This window comes from Pyrus communis, chromosome 4 (genome assembly GCF_963583255.1).
Source record: "Pyrus communis chromosome 4, drPyrComm1.1, whole genome shotgun sequence".
Lineage (NCBI taxonomy): Eukaryota > Viridiplantae > Streptophyta > Magnoliopsida > Rosales > Rosaceae > Pyrus > Pyrus communis.
This window is the reverse complement of record NC_084806.1, coordinates 2753868-2774899: the sequence shown is the minus strand read 5'-3', so window position 1 is coordinate 2774899 and position 21032 is coordinate 2753868. Positions and strand designations below refer to the sequence as shown.

At 37.7% G+C, this 21032-nt stretch overlaps 2 protein-coding genes across 2 annotated transcripts; one reads left to right on the top strand and one right to left on the bottom strand.

Moving 5' to 3' along the window:
* Window positions 1-1027: 1027 nt before the first annotated feature.
* LOC137731295 (transcription factor TCP18-like) lies at window positions 1028-2410 on the bottom strand. The gene has a single exon (XM_068470391.1). It carries the CDS (start codon window positions 2408-2410, stop codon window positions 1028-1030), a length of 1383 nt encoding a protein of 460 aa, XP_068326492.1.
* A 12094-nt stretch (window positions 2411-14504) lies between these two features.
* On the top strand, window positions 14505-16261 carry LOC137732211 (aspartyl protease family protein 2). Its single transcript, XM_068471510.1, has one exon. It carries the CDS (start codon window positions 14732-14734, stop codon window positions 16091-16093), a length of 1362 nt encoding a protein of 453 aa, XP_068327611.1. The 5' UTR covers window positions 14505-14731; the 3' UTR covers window positions 16094-16261.
* Window positions 16262-21032: the final 4771 nt, after the last annotated feature.

The following is a 21032-nucleotide window of genomic DNA, read 5'->3' as shown; positions in this document are numbered from 1 at the left end:
AGATAGGCTACCCAGCAAACAAGAATAAGTTAGCATAGACAGAACATTATACTGGATTCCTTTGAATTTGCAGCACTGTAATTAAACATTTGCAACCAAAGTTAGGCTGGCAAAACATAATAACGTTTAGACCTTAAACTTGATAAAATAGGGCGATAAACTATATTACTGAAACCTAGCTACTAGAACAAATGAATATCTAATCAAGCTGTTTTCATGACTTCCGTGTATGCAAGAAAAACCATCATCATGGCGTGGCGTCCATCCAAGCGGAGAGCACTCATCAACCTGTGATTTATAAATTCTCTCCGAGAAGCTTATGGTTTTCGTTGCAGTATCCGTGGGTGGGTAGGTTATATATTGCATAGGAGATCAATGAGCTGGGAAAGGAATAAATGCCTATTATCATCCTAATGATTGTTATTTGCTGCAGGTTTGCCATACATAGAGAAATACATATCCAATGCAAAATAATATTTGAAATGTGGCATGCATATAGTACAGTTTACTCTTGTTTGTCTTTCTTTGCAATTTTAGGAAAAACTGAATTGTTGCAACACTATTTTCCAGTGATTGGATACTTGTATGTAAATGATCAATGAATATGTACTATATATGCTAGCATAATAATTCAGGAGAATTTATATTACGGAAAATCAAGGTGATGGTCAGAATATAAAATCACAACGATGCTAGGCATAATATAAAATCTCCAACCAAATTATTATAGTACCTGACACTGGATTGCACTGATTTTTTTATAATTTCAAGAAAATCACGACATCTCCACATTACATTTGCCAACAATGCATTTGAATAAAGTTTAAAGGAACTCCTGACATCATTTTTCTCGCACTTTCAAAGATACTAATACACTACTTCAATACAAATTACCAGTGAATTCGGATACTGAGCTTGATTAGCTATATATAGCAGGAGGAACAGGAGGAGGTGCAAGAAGATTCGTTCCATTAAACTGGGGCTGCAGAGTAATTGAATTGATCTCGAAATTGAATAGGTAGTGGAGTTATGGGTCTTGAGCCTTGATAAAGGTGGTGAGAAAAATTGAATTAGGGTTTTGCTCTTGGGTACCGGTCCCAAAAATTGATCTAGGGTTCTGTTGTTTTGGGTATGAGGTAGGGTTTTGCTCTACTTGCAGCACGTTACCTGTAATAATATTCTTGGTGTAGTTGATTGCTCCCCAATTCCCTGGAAAACCACAATCCTCGGAATTTGCTCCACTTGCCTCTGAAACATGTCGCCAAAAATCAAAATTCAAAAACGATCTTTGGACACCACCACAACTACTACTTGTTCTGCCCACAATTTTCTGACCATCGTTGCAACAATTAGTGCTCATCATCGCGGAGTTCATCATTCCAGCTGTTTCAAACAATTCATTAGGGTTTTGATGTTCATGATGGTTAGGACTTTGCTTTGTTAAATGCTGATGATCTTGATCAAACCCTCTGATCCTCATCATCTTCTCCCTTGTTCTCTCCCTTGCCCTTGCTCTTGCCTCGACCCTTGATTCCCTCGCAACTACGCACAGCTTCCTGTTCCTTTTCTCTCTACCGAACCCAACGGAAATGTCACCGTTTGCAGCACTACTACTAGGCTCCATAATTCTCGATGTGACTTCACCGGTAGTATTCTCAGATGAATTCACCTTTGCAGTTGCACCACCATTTGTGCTGCTGTAATCTTCCTTGGGTGAGACGAGGAGGTGCTGCTTGAGGTCCTTGATGGCGCTCTTGGACTTTGTGAAAAGCCACTCAATTGTTTTGCTGGCTTTGTCAAATCCCAACGTGTCTTGAAGATCAAAGAACTTACGGGCAATTTGGACGGACAGCCTCATTCGCCGGTCTCTCGGGCCTTGAGCTGTGCAGATCTTGCTGTGTCTGTCTTTTTTCCCACTCGCTCTCTTTCGAGCAACCTTTGCCTTTTTCTCTCCTCCTCCTCCTCCATTAGTCTTCACATTATTTTTCTTAATCTTTGAAGCTGCAGCCGTGTTAACGGTGAGCTCATTGCGACCATCATCATCGTCACGATTGATAACCTCCATTGCTTTGTTTGAATTTGAAGCCGCGATGCTAATTTCAGTGCTCTCGTGAGCTCGAGTGTGGTTGTTATCAGTCGCTACATTAGTAGTAGTACCGGAGTTGCCAAGCAAGAGCTGCTGTTGAGATAGCAAGTAGCTCAAGAGCATTCCATCATGCTCAAGAAAATCAGGTGCCTGCTGCTGCTGATCTTCAGAGTAGTAGTACTGTGAATAGTATTGATGATGGCCACCATGTGATAATATTGAATTAGGGTTTTGATGAAAATCATCAATAATAGCATTTGTCTGGTTGTCATCACATAGAAAAGGTAGCTGGAAATTACTAGTAGTGCTGCTAGAAGGAAACATGGATATAATTGGATATGACAACTCTTTAGCTCCACAAAACCCTAAAGATTGTGATGATGCATGACAAGTCTCATTTAATTCGGTGCTGCTTTGACCGCCGGAAAAACAAGACAAACAGTAGTAGTAAAGAGAAAGGGCAAGAAATCAATCGACTACTGTGCGGAAGCCCTGGAGGGTTACTGTTCTTCTACATGTACATCAAGAGAGCCTAAAAGGAAATGACGCAGCTAGATATGAAAAGCCATAGAGAAAAACACAAGGTGCACAACCTGATGAGAGCGATGGTGGTGTTTTGTTGTTGGTTTAGAGCTAAAACAAGACCTGGAAACTGGTATTTGCTTCACCATTAATTACTACATATTCAACCAACAGATGGTGACCTCCTCAACAGTAGAAGCACTGGGTTGAGAAAGAAAGAAAGTGAGTGAGTGGAAACGAAATACGGAAAGAAGACGAGGGACAGAGGATAGCTAGGTAAAGCTACATATACACACAGACACATACATATAAGGTAGACATCTAGCTAGTAGTGCAACTGATGATATCTCTTGAGTCTTAATTTGAACATGTACGTGAACGGTGACACATCACGTGGGTGAGTGCAGGGGTGGGAGCAAGAAAGCGACCTAACCTAGCCATCCTTTTTCAGAATGCTCTGTGTTTGTGTCTATATAATTGTATGGTATTCGATGAGAAAGATATAAAAAGAAATTAACTTTTAATCCCATGGCACAGGAGTTGTTAAATACGTTTTATGTAAGTTGTTCTCATGATTTTGATATTCTTGAAAAACTTATTCATAACTCATGCGAATTTTTAGAGGGCTATGTATAGGTGCCCTAGAAAGAGAGAAAAAGAGAGAGATCGATGGAGAAGAGGACAATTCTGATGAATGTAACAGTAAACACAGAGAGGCTATAGGCTAATAGGCTACAGGTATTGTACCATATTTAGAGCCAGCTTCTTTTAATTACCACCATGGAAGGCAACTCTTGCCTTGACTGGCTTACCAAATGTCCCTATCATTATCTGACTCGATTTAACATCTATATACAATGTTTTAACAACCAAATCTATATACAATGTTCTTTCAATGTTAAAACAATAGGATTAATTGCATTTTACACCATAATGTTTGGAGATTATTTGTCAAATGAATCATGAGCCTTCAATTTATGTGTTTTACACCACTTAGTTTTTTAATTGCACTAATTTAACATTTTCATCAATTTCATTGTCTAATTAGACAGTTAGTGCTGAAGTAGTATATACATGACCCATATTTTAAGTACTCGTTGATCGTCAATTTGAATGTTTAGCACTTTACTCTTTCAATTCTGTTTAGACATTAATATTAACGTGTGCTTGCCATTCAGTACTGTGGACTGATGGTATTCCTCTTCACTTGGAAATGAGAGGTCTTAGGTTTGAATCTTGTAGATGGCGAATTCGATACCAAATTAGGCTACCCATTGTGTAGTTTTGCCAAACTTCTACTCCCCTTAGTGTAAAAATATCGATGTACTCAAAAAATATATATATTAACGTGTGCTTAAAAGGTGAGCCCAATCTATGTCACATAAGCACTTAACGTCTAATTAGACGATTAAATTTACAAAGAGGTTAAATTGATGCAATTTAGAAACCACATGGTGTAATACAAAAATTGAAACATCATGACTAATTTTTCAAATGACCTCCAAACTTTGTGGTGTAACATATTAAACCATAATTTTCTTTCCATTTTCAATAAACAAAAAAATCACTTGTTACTACTCGTATTAATCTTCTTCACATCACGTAAATAAAAGAACAGCTTTTTATTTCTGTCTATTTTTTCACTGAAAATCAAAGTTGAATAACAAGTTTTTGCAACCCTTGTTCTTTTAGAAAACACCTTCGTGGTCTTGTTATCCCTAAAATTTGTGTTAGGAGCGTGCATGTAGCTTAAAGCAATCTTTTCATCTTACATTGTTTTGCATTTCTTTTTCAAGTTAACTAACTAAACCCCAAACCATTATCTTCTTTTTATTTCTATCATGAGTACTTTTCTAAGATCCCACATCGCCTGGGAGAAAGGAGGTGATTTGCCTTATACGTACATACCCACCTCTTTATAGTGAGACTCGTTTTGGGTGGAAACCCAAGAACAAATCCATGAGGGCGTAGCCCAAAGCGGACAATATCTTACTATGCAGACTGGGATGTGACAATTGGTATCAAAGCCACTCTCAGGCCGGAAGTGTGCCGACGAGGACGTCGGGCCCCTAAGAGGGGTAGATTGTAAATCCCACATTGGCCTAGGGAGAGGAAATGATGTGCTTTATATGTACATGCCCACCTTCCTATAGTGAGACGTGTTTTGGGTGGAAACCCAAGAACAAATCCGTGAGGGCGTGGCCCAAAGCAGATAATATCTTACTATGCGGACTGGGATGTGACAACTATCATAAAAAAACAATCGAGAGAATATCAATAATTTAAAGTTATCTCTTCTAGTTATTGTATTTGTTAATGTTGGGCATTTTTAGGCGCACATAAAGGTGATGGCCTGGAAAGAAGCCACGAAGAGCCCAAAGCAAAGTCAAAGCTTAGGAGATACAAAAGGCCAAAGTCCAAGGGGCTTAGAAAAGAATACGTCTGAACGTTGAAAGTAAATTGCCTGGCAAACACCGACTAACCAGGGTATATGAATGGCTTGTTGACTACCAAAAGCACGTGGGCAGATTGACAACTTTATGGCACAAGTCTCTAAAAAAGATCTACTCAGACGTCAATCAAGCCACTTGGCGACCCAAAGTTAGCAATAGGGACCTAGGATAAGGACATAAAGTGAGCCGAACACACTCGGAGAGACTGGGTTCAATAACCGAGGCCGACTGTGAAGTTTTCACTGGGAATGCGTGCTATCTTCATTGGACACCCATCACTTCATTGTGAATGTTTGGTTGGCAAGTGAAAGGTCAGTAAGCTAGTCTACGTATAGAGGCGGCATATTGAATGGTGACCCAAGGCTCAGGGATTCACCAAGGGCCTATATAAAGGGGTGAAACCCTCTAACATGAGGGTTAGACAAAAAAAAAAAAAAAAAAAAAAGGGTGGGAGAATTAATGTATTAGCCGAGCATGATTTTAGTTTTGCAATTAATAGAATTTGTGCAACACTGTGGATGTAGCCCAGTTTTGAGAAGTGAACCACTTAAATCTTTATGTCCATTTCATTACAGTTCACATCTCAAGCCCATCAAAGATTTAGTATTCTAGTTTGTTAACCTGCAAATTTTGAGCGTTCACAGTATCTTTATTAAAAATGAATAATAATTTGAGGATCACAAGTCACATACAATATCAAATAGAACTAAGAATTTTCAAGGGCTAGTAAAAAATTATATGGAAGCTATGTACTAATACAAGGTTTCCGAGAAATTATGTGGAAGCTTAATTATTACTGGTATCAAGAAACTGAATTGTTATTAGCACTTCAAAATCTCATTATGCACTAATACAATGTTTTGAACTCCTTTCACGCATTCTTAATTTTTCAAACTCGGGATTTTTTAATTTCTTTTTATAAAAGAAAGGGACAGGCGAGTCATTGTCACAATTTAATAGCAATGGCCTATTAATTGCATTAGAGCATTTCCACCTCTAAAAAGCCTCGGGCAATAGCCAATTCAATCCCCCCAAGTGAATAGTAACGACTTTTAGTGAACAGTAACTACCCAAGTTGTGACGATCCGTCCTTAATTTTCTATATAATTTTCTCCCTATGTATGTGAATTGACATTTATGCCCAACATGGACGTGGTTTTTCGGCTTTAAATTATTTTTCTCGTTATCGTAATTAAATAGTACTCGTTGTTACGAACGCTTGGACACGAGTTAGGCTTGAATCGGACTTATAACGAAAAAGTTACGTTATGTTAAAGTGTGTTGACAACGGGTAAATTTGTACACATGAGTACTAATATTCCAGTGTTGGAAACACTGTTTTCGATAGGGTACGTTAGATTTTGTCTAACTTCATTTTTACAAAATTATATCATTTTTCTTCTTTAAAATTGGAACCATGACTTGTTGTGCACCCACCAATCAAATCCATCCTTCGCATCTCTCTACCAATCAGACTCACCCTCTCTTCCTTTTTCCACCAATCAGAAGACATTAACTCATTCTCTCTCATATTTTCCTTCTCTCTCTATCCCGAGACTCTCTCTTCTCCGCAACACCAAGGATCATCATTAAAACCTCACAGATCAAGCATAAAACCACCACAATCGTGATCCTCTCATCCTCACGAACCCAACCATACAAACCGATTCTCAAATGGTTAAGTTTTGATTCGTTAACTCGGAAGCTTCGACTCAGACGAGTTTACTCCGACGTGATCCCGGCTGAGTTAAGAAGTTTTGAAGGTTGTGGAAGCATCCACACAACTTCCTGAAGTCCCTAGGCTAAGTTTGGTGCGGAGACCACGTCGAAACACACGATTTTGAGGAGTTGAGTTTTAGGCCAAGACTTTCGAGGCATTTTCAGGCCTCTTCCCTTCCATTTCTGGACTTCCAAAGGCATAAACTTGTTCTACACCTCAAAAGTTTCATTTCCATATAATTTTCATAAAAAATGGTTAAGAAATGAGCAAGTTATAAAGATTTTAATTTTTCCCTAGAAACCGGCGAAGTTTTCCAGTTCCCGGCGAAACCAAATGGCGGCGACCGATGAAAGTCCATCAAAGAAGACGACGAATATTCCGTCAAAGTTGACGGAATATTCTAACGGCGTCAGGTAACGCCGGTAAACTTTGTTAACTGTTTAATGGAATATTCCTTCAAGTCTGACGAAATATTCCTAACGTCTGTTAGCCACTGATATGCGTGTGGGGGCACGTGTGGCAATGGACTAGTTGGCGTGTGAGAGCGCGTTCAGCCACCGGTTGATAAGTGCTTGACAGTTGACATATATGGCTTCGTGACGTTGAGTATAGTGTTTTCATACATTTAAACCTTCTATTTAAGCAAACTATAGGGACTTTTTCCTAGCTTTTATTGTATGTGTTAATTAATTATTATTAGTTGTTTCGCATACAGGGGAGAGTTATCCTAAGGATGTACGAGGACAAGCGAGGCTAGGGGGCTACGATCCATCGACGTATCAGTGAGTGGACATTTGTTTTCACAAATGCTTTTGAATTGATTTATGCATATCGTGCCATGATTACATAATGTTATAAGAAATGTTGCACTGTTGTGAAATACCAAAATGATCCTACGAGATGCACAAGTAAGTTTATTTTTTTTTATTAGAATTATTGCATCATTATGGTCTACTTATATTCATGTAGTTGCTCATCATTGTTGCACCCCGGTGTTAGTGCTAGCCCAGGACCGAGGCCAGTCTTTCACGTGTTGTTCACCTCCGCATCACACGCTCGCCTTAGATCCAAGTAGATGCTAGTCCTGTCATACAGGTCGCATTAGGCGACTCCGACTCATGTGCTAACATAGTTGGATGAGCATTAGGCCAGTGGTACATATAGCATTAGGCGACTCCGACTTGTGTGCTAGTATAGATTAATTGAAAACCTGATTTTATTTATATTACTGTTGAGATATTGTGACGTGGCATACTTTTGGATTTACTGTTGATATGCATTTGATTTCATACCTATACGTAGTATGTTTTTCTGGAAACTATACAAGTTTTACAGCGAGGGGTTAGTATGTTCAGAAAATAAATGGTTTTTATAAACTTTTGTTTTTGCCCACTCACCCTTCTGTTTTTCGCCCCTCCAGGTCTTAGATAACTGAATTAGTCTATTGCGTATGAGGATTAGCCGACGATTCTGACATATCCCCATTTAAATGTAGGGACTGTTTCCTTTGTGTATTAAGTACTTAACTAGTTTCGACTGCATTATTTGTCATCTATACTCTGAACATTTGTATTCTATGGGTTCCACCCACTAATGCGCACTCACTTTATTAGTTTAAATAAGTTCTAGTTTCGGTTTTAATTTATTTACATTTTTACATCATTCACACTGTGGTTACGTCACCTTCGGTTGACGGCTGGCATGCCTTGACTCTGGTCGGAGTGTGTCACAAGTGCATCTCCATCCTAAACTGAATAGCCTAGATAATTTATATTAAAATATAATAATTTTTTTTATAGAATAATAAAAGATCATTTTATTTTTAATTTCAGATGATAATAAAAATTGGTTGAAAGTATTGAAAATATTTGAAAATATTAAATTACGGTGTAAGGTGGAAGAACATGGTTATGTATTAAAAAAATAAAAATAAAAACTTTTTTTTTATATTGTTTGTATTTTTAATTAATTTTTATGATTTTTTTATACATTTTTGTATTTTTAATTAATTTTTTATAATTTTTTATTTTTGCTGACATCAGCTTATGTCACATGACCTAAGGGCTAGGTTAGTCGATTTTAGTATGGGTGAGCAACTAAGCTTCCCCAAAGTCCAATGGATTGGAATGGAGTGAAGGAGTTTTGGAGGGGGGGGGGAGGAAATAATCCACCATCCACTAAGAGATTTGAGAGCAGTGGAAGTGCTCTTATGATGAAGTGGGTCAAGTTTAATTCAAACAACAAACAATTAGTTTTACACAATGGATTAATTAACGGTCACATGTGAAACTGTTTCCCAAAAGCTGAACATAGAGATGGTGCAGCTAGCATAAAGAGAAAATTGGGTGCTTACCATGTACCTCATTGTGATCATTGCGAGCCTATAAGTCATGCAATCTATCATATAACGTATTAAACTTCAAACAATATTCAACATAAATATATGATTCGATGAGTACATAATTAACACGACTAATGTACCAAACACGCGTCAGTGCATAAATTATAGAATAATATTTGGATATTTAAAGATAAGTAGAAACTTCTACTTTAAACTCTTAGTGTTTTAATCATAGAGTTTTGTGTTTATGATCAGAACCGTTCATATTATGAATCACATTGTAAAGATCATCTTTGCAAAAAATAAATTAAAACTAAGGTCGTTTAGTCAGTCTATTGTAGCAAATACATAGACGGTTTGTAGTGCTTTTACCAATACCGTTCATTGTTTTTAAACAGTTTGATGACTAAACGACATTAGTTTTAATTGATTTTTTGCAAAAGCGATCTTTATAGGATGATTTATAATATGAACGGTTCTAATTATAAACACGATGTTCTATAAATTCACAACGAACAATTTCGAGAAATTTTGAGTATGAGTTCTTACTCTTCTTTGAATAACCAAGTATTGTTCTAAATTATATTAATAAAAATGATTTATCTCCCTTTTTTTTATGAATTATTGTATTATTATTTATATTAACTTTCATATTGATCAACAGGTGAGCCGATAGGAATACACATATCAAACTTTTTGAAAAGTTGATTTAGCTCACTTCTGTTTTTCTTTGGTCATATGGTTTGGTCCACTTCACTTGGATCACTTAGCTAGTGCCAATTATTGGTCCTTTTTTTTTCTTTTTTTAAACGAAGTGCTTTTATTAAATAGCAAGAAAATGTGTACATCCTTAGGAAGGGATTTAAAAAGCCATTCGGGGAAAAGCATACCATTTATAAGGAATCTTTATTCTTAAATACGAACAAATGAGGACCAAGTACGCTATTCTGTTGCAATGTTGTGAAGCATAAGTAAACTCAATTGACTCCAATTGCTTGGCAAGTTGCTTCACGTCAACCAGGATTCCTTCTATTGTTGCAGCAGCATCAATCTCCTCCCGCAACATCTTAACAAGGTTAGCAGCATTTGTTTCCACAATCACTTTCTGGTAGCCCTTCTCAACACAAGCAGCCATGCCTTCCCTTATGGCCTCTCTGCCTCCATCATTAAGCTTGACGCAGCCACCAAACCACTACGGCCCCTCCTTTAGCTGCTGCATGGCGGAGGTTGTATCGTTCACTCCTTGTCTGTCAGCCTCCACGTACTCAGTCCATTGGTTTTTCTCATTATCAAAGCCTCCATTGGTGGTATTAAGCCTTCATTAATCACAGCTTCATTTCTGCACTTCCATATTCTCCAAACACAAGAATTTGCTCAAATAACTCTTGACAGCCAGAAAATTTAACTCCTCTCTTTCTCTTTGATATGATCAGATAGGGGTTATTAATTATATCACCAAATTAGTAGTTATTGACCAATTGGAGAACTTCAAAGCCAAAGGCTAAGCTCAAACAATATTGATTGGGTCCACTACAGTACATTTGTAACCTCTTCTTATGCACCACGAGGATATTGACGCAGCACGAGCATAAAAGGATTACAAGCGAAATTTTTCGAAGAACAAAGTTTTGGAATCCACCATTTTATTTTCTTTATCTTTCTTCGTAAGAATTGACTCATATCTTGTCCTACATCATTTTCTTTCCTTTTTGTTGTTCTAATGCGTTTGTAACATTAGCAAATTAGCAGGACTGCAGTTGTTACTTCATTATTTAACGGTTTGACTAACTTATATACATGAAATTGCAAGCAAAACATAAGTTTGTATATGACATTAGAATGTTTTTAAGATGATGTATAAAATTGCAATTATACCTAAATTTAACGGTGCAAAATATAAATAACCCAAAAAATAGCACGAAATTGTACAATGGAATTAAGATGCCAGGACCTCTATATACAAACTTGTTTGGGCCAATTGGAGCAGTTAGAGATCATGAGTAAATAGTAATAGCAACGGCCTTTTGAAGATGGGGACATTAAAGTAAATGTCTGTGCGAATAAGCTGTTAGTAAAAGTAGAGCTAGACAAAGAAAGGAGTAATAAGGACTATTCGTGTATCAAAATCATCATTTAATTAACTAATTTTTCTTAAGGGTAAATTACATTTTCATACCTCAGGTTTGTGATCTATTTCAATTACTTACAACATCTTCAAAACATTTCACTTTCATACCTTAAGTGCTATTTTATTTCAAAATAATACCTCTGTTACATTTTTCATTTATTGATCCGTTAAGTCCTAATGTGGCTGCCACATATATGCCACGTGGCAAAAATAATAATTTAAAAAAAAAAATTTAAACCTGATTTTTCTCAAAAATAAAAATAATAATAAAAAATAAAAAATCTAAAACCTGTCTTCTCCCCGCAACCCCCAAACCCATCTCCCCCATCTTCATCTTTTCTTCCCTGCAACCCAGAAAGAAGAAGAAGGAGAAAAAAAAAAAAAAAAAAAAACCCGTCTTCCCCCCCTCTTCCCCTCTCTTCTCCCCCATCTTCATCTTCTTCCCCCGACCCCTACCTGCAACCCACAAAAAAAAAAAAAAAAAAAACCTAACTAAAACATGTCTTCTCCCCACAACCCCAAAACCCATCTCCCCATCTTCATCTTCTTCCCTGCAACCCATAAAGAAGAAGAAAAAAAAAACCGTCTTTCCCCCCCCCCTTCCTCTATCTCCTCCCCCATCTTCATCTTCTTCCCCCAACCCTCTACCTCCAACCCAAAAAAAAAAAAAAAAAAAAACCCAGATCCCGTCTCACCAGGTTCGTGGAATGGATGTGGATTTAAGGGGGGAGGGTGTAGAGGAGAGTTGGGGGTGTGCAGAGAAGGAAAGATGATGGGTGCGGCGGGAGGGAGGGTCGCGGGTTGGGGGTGGGGTGCACAGGGAGGGTTGTGGGTGGGGGAGATGTGGGCGGCGGAGGGGAGGATCCGGGTGGCGTGGGGTGGGGGGGATTATTCTGGGTTTTTGGTTTTGAGGGGACAACGGGGAATGGGGGGATGACGGGAAGGTCAACTTTAGTTTTTTTTTTTTTTTTTTAAATTAATATATTTAGAAGATTTAAGGTTTTTTATAAAAAAAAATTAAAAATTTGTTTTTTTTTGCCACAGGGCACACATTTGGTAGCCACGTGGTTGCCACGTCAGCGCTTAACGGATCAATGAATGGAAAATATAACGGATGTATTATTTTAAAATAAAATAGTACTTAAGGTATGAAAGTGAAAGATTTTGAAGATGTTGTAAGGAATTGAAATAGACCCCCAACATGAAGTATGAAAGTGTAATTTACCCTTTTCTTAATTATTAGTTTATTAAATAATGACTAAATTAAAAAAATCTGATTAATTCAAATAATATGGCTGTCCACATCAAATGCCACATAAGGTAATTGTATGAAAATATGGTACAAAAACATGATATGAATAATATTACTCCTCAATAAATGAAGACTACCCACAAAATAATCGAACAAATGAAAGACGAACTTAAAATCTCCTGCTCTCAAAAGTTGAATAGAATAAGAGATGAATTTAAAATCTTTCACTCTCAAGAATAAAAATAAACATCAAAACTACGATCAATACCATGAATTAATGGAATCTGAGTTTGTCTTCGTGCAAACTCGCGACAAGAGTCTCAGTCTTTTGGGTTTTTATTTTGTATTTTTCTATAAAGCCATAACAAAATTAGGTAACGCCCTACCTGTGCATGGGCATGTGCCACCGGCGCCGAATCTATCATTATTTATATTTAAATCAAATTAATTAATTAATTAAGTAGGGTTAGTGAAATAGTAACACACAGACAAAAATCGCGCTTAAAACACGTACCATTAATGGAGCAGATCCAACTTACGTACGAAGTTTAATTTTTCGTTTTTTTATTTATTTTACTCTGTCCAAAATCCAGCTATTATTATAAATATTATTTTTTTAGCTGCGTTGGAAATTTGAATTTATTTCCCCACCTGCTTGCTTGTCTTTGAAAATTAAAATTTACGAGTCCCACCAACATACTTGCACATTCAACTCTGTCCATCCCCTCAACTGCCTTCACTCTATGCTTTGATTTAATTATATATATTTTTTACATACGAGCGATATTAAGAACTTATCAATTCACCAAATATATGATCTCAAATTTAAAATAAATACTTTTAACTGGATTATTTACGTAAACTTCACTTATCATAATTAAACAGAATCTTAATTTTGTTTTTGTTGATTAAATTTGATTGCATGACAAGAGCATTAGTGGCCAATCTGTACCTGTCACATCCTGGCCCTGGCCCTCATTACATTCCGGACTCAACTTCATCGTAGCACGATATTGTCCGTTTTGAGCCCCGACCACGTCTTTACGGTTTTGTTTCTAGAAACTCACACGAGAACTTCTCAGTGGATCACCCATCATGGGATTGCTCTCGCGCGCTACTCACTTAACTTCGGAGTTCCGATGGAACCCAAAGCCAGTGAGCTCCCAAAAGGCCTCGTGCTAGGTAAAGATGAAAATATACATATAAGGCTTACAAAATCTACTCTTCTGAACGATATGGGATGTTACATAACCTCTACCCAATGCACAGTCCTTTCCATCTGTCTCCGAAAAAAGGCCCAAATGATTCGGTCCTAGACAATTTCCGTGCCATTCGGTTTGCTGATCGACCCAAATTCAAAAGCCGACCGATATAATTCAACGTAAATTACCTACCATTACCCAAAAAAAAAAAAAAAAGTCAATGTAAATTACCTACCATTACCAAAAAAAAGAAAAAGAAAAAGGTCAATGTAAATTACCTACCATTACCAAAAAAAAAAATGGTCAGTGTAAATTACCCACCATTACAAAAAAAATAAAAAATAAAAGGGTCAATGTAAATTACCTACCATTACAAAAAAAAAAAAAAAAAAGGTCAATGTAAATTACCTAGCACCATGCATTTTAATTTTTCTACACGTCAATTTATGATTGACTTGAAATATTATCGTGCAAGTATTCCTAGAATTATTGAGTAATTTGTAGTATCAGCAAGACTTGTTAAGAATAAATCATATTTTAATGAGAATAGAACATTGCATGAGTTTATAAGTAAGTAAGACTACTTCTCATATTATCAATTGATTTAATGGTGAAATCTTAATTTTCTTCAAAGTAACAAAGCAAATTGTTCTATATGTGAAGTTTAACGGTACCCAATTTATGTCCTCCACGCGAGAGAACGTGATAAGAGTGAATCTCACATTGGGTAAAGAAGAAATCATGCAATTTTGGTTTCTTTTATGATGTAATCTCAAACTTTTTTCGAAAATAAGCTGCTTTAACAAAACAATGCGTTGGCAATTTGGCATACGAAAACGAAGACACAGACGAAAAATTATAAAATGTTTCACGTACAGAAATACGTTATACAGTATACATATCGTACGACCTCGAGAACCACAAAAACGCGTCACTCCCCTGTCCTGTCCGGCTTCCTGTCCTTACTCACTCTAATTGATCACAATCACTATCTCATCTCTCACTCCCCTTTTCTACCGCCACAACAATGGCGTCCGTGTCACTCTCTCCACTCTTTCTCTCCTTCTTCTTCTTCTTCTCCTCCTTCAACAACTTTTGCAACTCCCAACAATCCACCACCGCCCAGGACTACCTCCAGCTCCCCCTCCTCCACAAACAGCCCTTCTCCCCGTCCCAAACCCTTTCTCACGACACCCACCGCCTCTCCCTCCTCCACTCCCGCCGCCGCGACATCACCTTACCCGTCGTATCCGGCGCCTCCTCCGGTTCCGGACAGTACTTCGTCGATCTCCGCATTGGCACCCCTCCGCAGCGCCTCCTTCTCGTCGCCGATACCGGCAGCGATCTCGTATGGCTCACCTGCTCCGCCTGCACAGACTGCTCCAACCGGGGACCCGGTTCAGCTTTCCTCGCCCGCCACTCCTCTACATTCTCGCCCTACCACTGCTACAACTCTGCCTGCAAGCTTGTCCCCCCACCCGACCCGAACCCATGTAACCACACCCGACTCCACAGCCCGTGTCGCTACGAGTACTCCTACTCCGACGGGTCACTAACCGCCGGGTTCTTCTCCAAAGAAACGACGACATTGAACACCAGCTCCGGGACGCACACAGAGCTCCCGCACTTATCCTTCGGGTGCGCGTTTCGGGTCGAAGGTCCGAGTATCACGGGTCCGAGTTTCAATGGGGCCCAAGGAGTCATGGGCCTGGGAAGAGGGCCCATCTCGTTTTCCTCGCAACTGGGTCGCCGGTTTGGGAACAAATTCTCATACTGTCTCATGGACTACACTCTCTCCCCGTCGCCGACGAGTTACCTCAGAATCGGCGGCGCCTCTCCGAGCCGCGTCGTTTCGAATAAGAAATTCAGCTTCACCCCGTTGCAAGTGAACAATTTCGCTCCCACATTTTACTACATTGGGATTAAGTCCGTCTCCGTCCACGGCGCTAAATTACCGATTCGCCCCTCCGTCTGGGCCCTCGACTCGTCCGGTAACGGCGGCACCGTCATCGACTCGGGAACCACGCTGTCGTTTTTACCCGAGCCGGCTTACCGTCTAATTTTAGCAGCGTTTAAGCGGAATATTCGGCTGGCGAGCCCAGCTAATCCGACACCCGGCTTCGATCTTTGCGTAAACGTGTCAGGGGCGTCGAGGCCAAGGCTGCCCAGGATGAGTTTTAAACTCGCTGGGAACTCGGTGTTTGCGCCGCCGCCGAGTAGCTACTTCATTGACACAGCGGACCGGATAAAGTGCCTGGCGATCCAACCCGTGGAATCTGGGTCGGGTTTCGGAGTGATAGGGAATCTAATGCAACAAGGGTTCTTGTTCGAGTTCGACAGGGACAGGTCGCTACTGGGGTTTTCGCGCCATGGCTGCGCGCTACCGTGACAGCGAAACGAGTCCCCGACATTGACTCGGCGCTGAGTTTTGAATTTTATTTTATTTTTTCTTTCAATTAATAATTAATTGTTTTCCATTCCATATATATATATATGAGCAAAATTATTTTCGGACACTGTTTTGTTGCTTGTCTTTTTATTATTGTTTTTGTTTTTTATTATAATTTATTTTCCCGAATCCCGAAGCACTTTTGAATTATGTATTTTTATTTCAAAATTTACGGAAATAAGTAAAAAGTGAGCATCCCTCCATAACAAGACGGTAGTGGGGTCGTTTTAGTCGTAGATGCGGTCTAGAAATGATGGATGGTGCCATGCGATGTAGGGAACTTGTGTTGGGCATAGGTAAATTTTTGGGTAACTATATTTTACACTTTGAGGTGATTTTAAATTAGGCCATTTAAGTTTCAATTTTTTCACGTCTTCGTATAAAGTTTTGAAATCGTATCAGTTATGTTTTTTGTGTATTTGCATGTTTAATTGGTCATTAAAGTTGAATTTTAGGTTATGTGGTGCAAATGTGACTTACATGTTGTCTCTAATCATAGATTTCATGTTTACCACGTCATTAATTTAGTGAACATTCAAATTATTCAATAGATTTTGACAAAAACTAAATAATAATTCAATAGACAAATGTGTAAATTAATATAATTCTATAACCTTTGGGTTGCACAAGTTAGGGAGGTAATTTCCACCCACTATTTTTAAATTTTGTCGAAGAATAAAGTCTCACATCGAAAATATAAAAAAAAAAATTATACAGTTTATATGTGAGATATTCACTTTTAATATCATCAAAGTTCACTTAATAATATTTAATTAAGTTATGACAATATCTGTGACATTGAGAGTTAGACCCTGCTCAACTTGAAGTGTCAAATTGAATAATCAACCAATAAGAACGAATAAGATTAAATAAACCTTTTTTTTTTTAAATAATTGATGAAGCTCTCCTCTCCCTAACATCTAAGAGTACATTTATACAATAATAATAATATTGTTGCTCACGTACTCATTTTTATCTTCTACACACATTTATTAATTTTTTACTATTTTTTTTTTTTTTTAATTTATTCGAACGACAGTCAAACACTAAAAGAGTGAGTGTGTATATGGATAACGCTAATAATAATAATTTTATTATAATTATAATTATAATAAATAAAGAAAATTGGATACCATTGGGGCTGTGACTGTTTATTGTGGACCTGCGGTCCAGAGCCGAGTCATTCGTGGGCCGTGTCTTGTCAAATTTATGTGCTTTTTGGAGCAACATTCTCTTGTCACGTCAATGTTAATTGACCAAAACATCCTTCACTACCAATTTCCTGTGTTCTGTACTGCCTGTCGTGACTCGTGGGGTGGTCCCTTTGGGACAATGATTTCCTTTCTTTTTATTTCTAATCCTTTTTTTTGTTTTTCAGTGAATGACAAATGATAACGCTTTCTCAAGGCAATTGCAATGCAAAGGTTGAAATAAATTTACGCCTATATTTCACATTGTTCACAATGGACCAGTACAAACATGTGATAGCTGCCCAAAATAACTGATTAGCAATAATGTATGTAACTATGTATACGTTGCACTAGTGCAATCTCTATATAGATTGGCGAATGATAGCAATGTTCTCGTTTGAATGTTCTCACTTTTCCTTCTCATATCTAACAATGTTATCCGATTCTAAACTGTTATTTTTTTAGAAATGAACTCGACTAAAATCAACCGTGTCTCAATCCAGCTTATAATGACTACTTTTCTACACCGACTGGGGCAGCATACAGTTGAGGGGTAGCCCATAACTGAGTTTCTGCTCTATATCATTGATTTGGGAAAGAGCAAAGCTTTCTAACTCGGCAAACTAGTATCCTTTGGATTATTGGGACAGTTGAGGCCCTGTTAGTAGCGGTGAGCGAAAACAGATTGGGCGTTTGAAGAAAATCAAATGCAAAGCTTCGTTCCTCTTTGAAGTCGTTTACACATTTAACCGTTAATTCAGTAAATAGACAAATTATGTTATTCAGTTAAACACTAAAGTTTTGACAATGTTAATCAAATGGTTAAAGAATATTTAACTTCGTTGTTTTGGATAATTGCTCTTTAAGTAATGAACTAATAAGTAGACAATTCTGAATCATGCTAAATTTCAAGATGAGAAAAAGAGTCTGAAAGTCCGACTAAGCGCTGGTTTGGTATTGCTGTGCTTTGAAAAAAAACTGTTTATGTTGTGCTGTGAGAATAAACATATTTTTACTACTTCACGTTTTCAATTTTTTTTTTCACCAAAAACTATGAAGATAAGCTGTTTTTAAGTGTTTACTAAACACCTTTTTGAGCTCAGCTTTTTTTTTATATTCATTTTTTATAAAAACACCTCAGTACCAAACCAGTACTTAGCATATGTAAATAGATTAGCGCTACTAAAATTTTAAATAAGTTAAAGAGGATGCAACATATTTGTGACAGTGGAGAAAGATAGAGACTTTTCATTATATATATATATATATATATATATATATATATGCACGACATGCATGTGACTGTGTGAGGCCCAAACTCTCTGATGCCATCTAATTCACAGCTGGCCGTGCATGTATCCCCGCAGTCTGTAGTGGCTAGCTTAGCTAGCGACGGAGCTCATCAGCTCCCATGAGTCCATGACTGCTCTCTCTCTCTCTCTCTCTCTCTAAACTCTTGTGCTCTCTCCGTCTGGGGTTCACGCCCTCCTCCTTGTCGAGAGTTGTCCCACATAGGGGTAAGGTTTGCTACATGCTTATATGATCTTGGACTACTTCTTATATTGCCAATTGATTTTATAGTGGAACATCAATTCCGTTATGGTATCAGAGCGGGTTGTCCTCGTGTGAAGCCAAACGACCACACGCGCTCCACGTCACCTAGTTATTGTCCACGTGTAGGCTTGAAAACCCGCCACACGTGCGAGAGTGTGTTGAGAGTTGTCCCACATCGGTGAGGGATAAAGTTTGCTATGTGCTTATATGATCTTGGGCTACTCCCAATATTACCAATTGGTTTTATGATGGAACCTCAATTTCATCACTCTTTACATTTACTTTTGCTTCTGTTTCTGTTGTGGAGATGAACATTTAATAAAATTGTATATGCGTATACAGATATGGACGTTATCCGTCTCTTTCTGTTTGTCTCGGTGCCCTCTCTCCCTTACAAAATGCAGAACATCATTATTGTCAACTGTCATTTGCATATGTTTGCATTCTACATTTTTTTCGAGAAAAACTTACATGCAACTGAAAGGTTACCGTGACGACATCTCAACTCTATCGTATTGTGCAAGGTTTTTAACTTTCCTACCATATAAATACAAAACAGTGCACCAAAATTTAACTCAAACATCTGGAATGGGTGCAACTGGTAAACCCACCGAAGCACTGCGTCCAATTATATGCCAAGGCTCAAGCGCATCGTTTTTGGGTCAACATGAGCTTCTAGTCAAGCCCTCTGATTAAGATAGGCCCTTCAGCCCATTGGATCGGCCCTGTCCTGCAAAAATTACAATCCAGGCGAAATAAAGTAAAAAAATAGGGGGTTTTAACATTCAGGTCCCTTCCTATTTAAATATACATCAACTTCAAATAGTTCTGAAATGAATAAGATTATTGTCGACCCCAAAAAACAATTGATCACAAACGTTCACATTTTTGTCCTCCGATTGAACGAAACCGATCGTATGGAAATGTCACATTCTTTTTATTTAATCACAGATGATATTATACACTAACCTACATTAAAACCATCTCCAACCCTCGGAGATAAAACTTAAAAATTGAAGTCAGAAAATTTTAAACCATATCCCAGAAACTGCTTTTCTTTTTCAACTCTTATGGCTAAAATTTTAGTTCGAAATTATTAAATAATGATTTTAGCCTAATTTTTTCTTTTCGGTAACTTTTTTGAAAGTAAAATAATTGTAGATTATCTTAATTTATTTTTATAAACATTTTAATCTTAAAATGTTTAAATTCCGATAAGTAATTAAAAATCATACAAATACATAGGTATTTATAAATTTTTAAGTTAAATTTGATTTAAATAATTTTCTTAAATTATTTTAAACGTTAGATTTAATTTGGGGCCATCAAATCTTTTTTTTTTACCATTAGATTTGATCATAATGGTTAGATTATAAGTAACAAACAAAAAATGAGTTGAAATATGACAGTTTGGTGGGTCAAGAATAATTTAGCTCAGAGATATATTTTCTCACCAGGGCTTATTTTAGTCCAATAGTTGGAGATGGTTTGGGGAGATTTTAAAGCTTATATTTTAAGCTGTATTCCATGGGTTGGAGATGGTTTAAGAAGAGGGAGATAATTTAAATCCAAAATGCAGTGGATTAAAGAGGATGACACTAAAAATACGTTAAAAGCATTTCCCACGCTTAAGGGCTCATTTGGATGTGCTTTTCAAGTAACTAAAAGCACTTTTAGAGAAAATGTTTTTGGGTTCCAAAAGCACTTAAAGTGCTTTCTACAAGAAGCACCTATCGCCTATTATATGCTTATCCAAGATTTACTTGCATATTTACTAAAGATTGATTCTAAAAACATTTTCACCAAAAACGATTTCAGTCATTTTAAAAGCACATCTAAACGAGCCATAAGATTAAGGTGATGCAAAAGCCCTTAATCTGGCAGGTAATACATGTTAAACTCTATAAAGACAGTATATAGTATATACTGCTGCCATGCATGCATTTTCAGCTCCTCTGATTCAGAGAGACATGCACTAGTTTAGGACTCAACTTTCGGCTGGAGAAATGAAATTTCTTGTGGAATTAACAAGGACGTATGAACTGGTGGAGGGTATGATTGGATGCAGCTAGGGCACTGTCCCACCAAGCCACCCCACCCCCCCCCCCCCTCCCCCCTCCCCCCCTCCCCGTCCT

Excerpts from the sequence above, each read along its gene's own strand:
- LOC137731295 (XM_068470391.1), bottom strand. The coding sequence starts at position 2,410 with ATGTTTCCTTCTAGCAGCACTACTAGTAATTTCCAGCTACCTTTTCTA.
- LOC137732211 (XM_068471510.1), top strand. The coding sequence starts at position 14,732 with ATGGCGTCCGTGTCACTCTCTCCACTCTTTCTCTCCTTCTTCTTCTTC.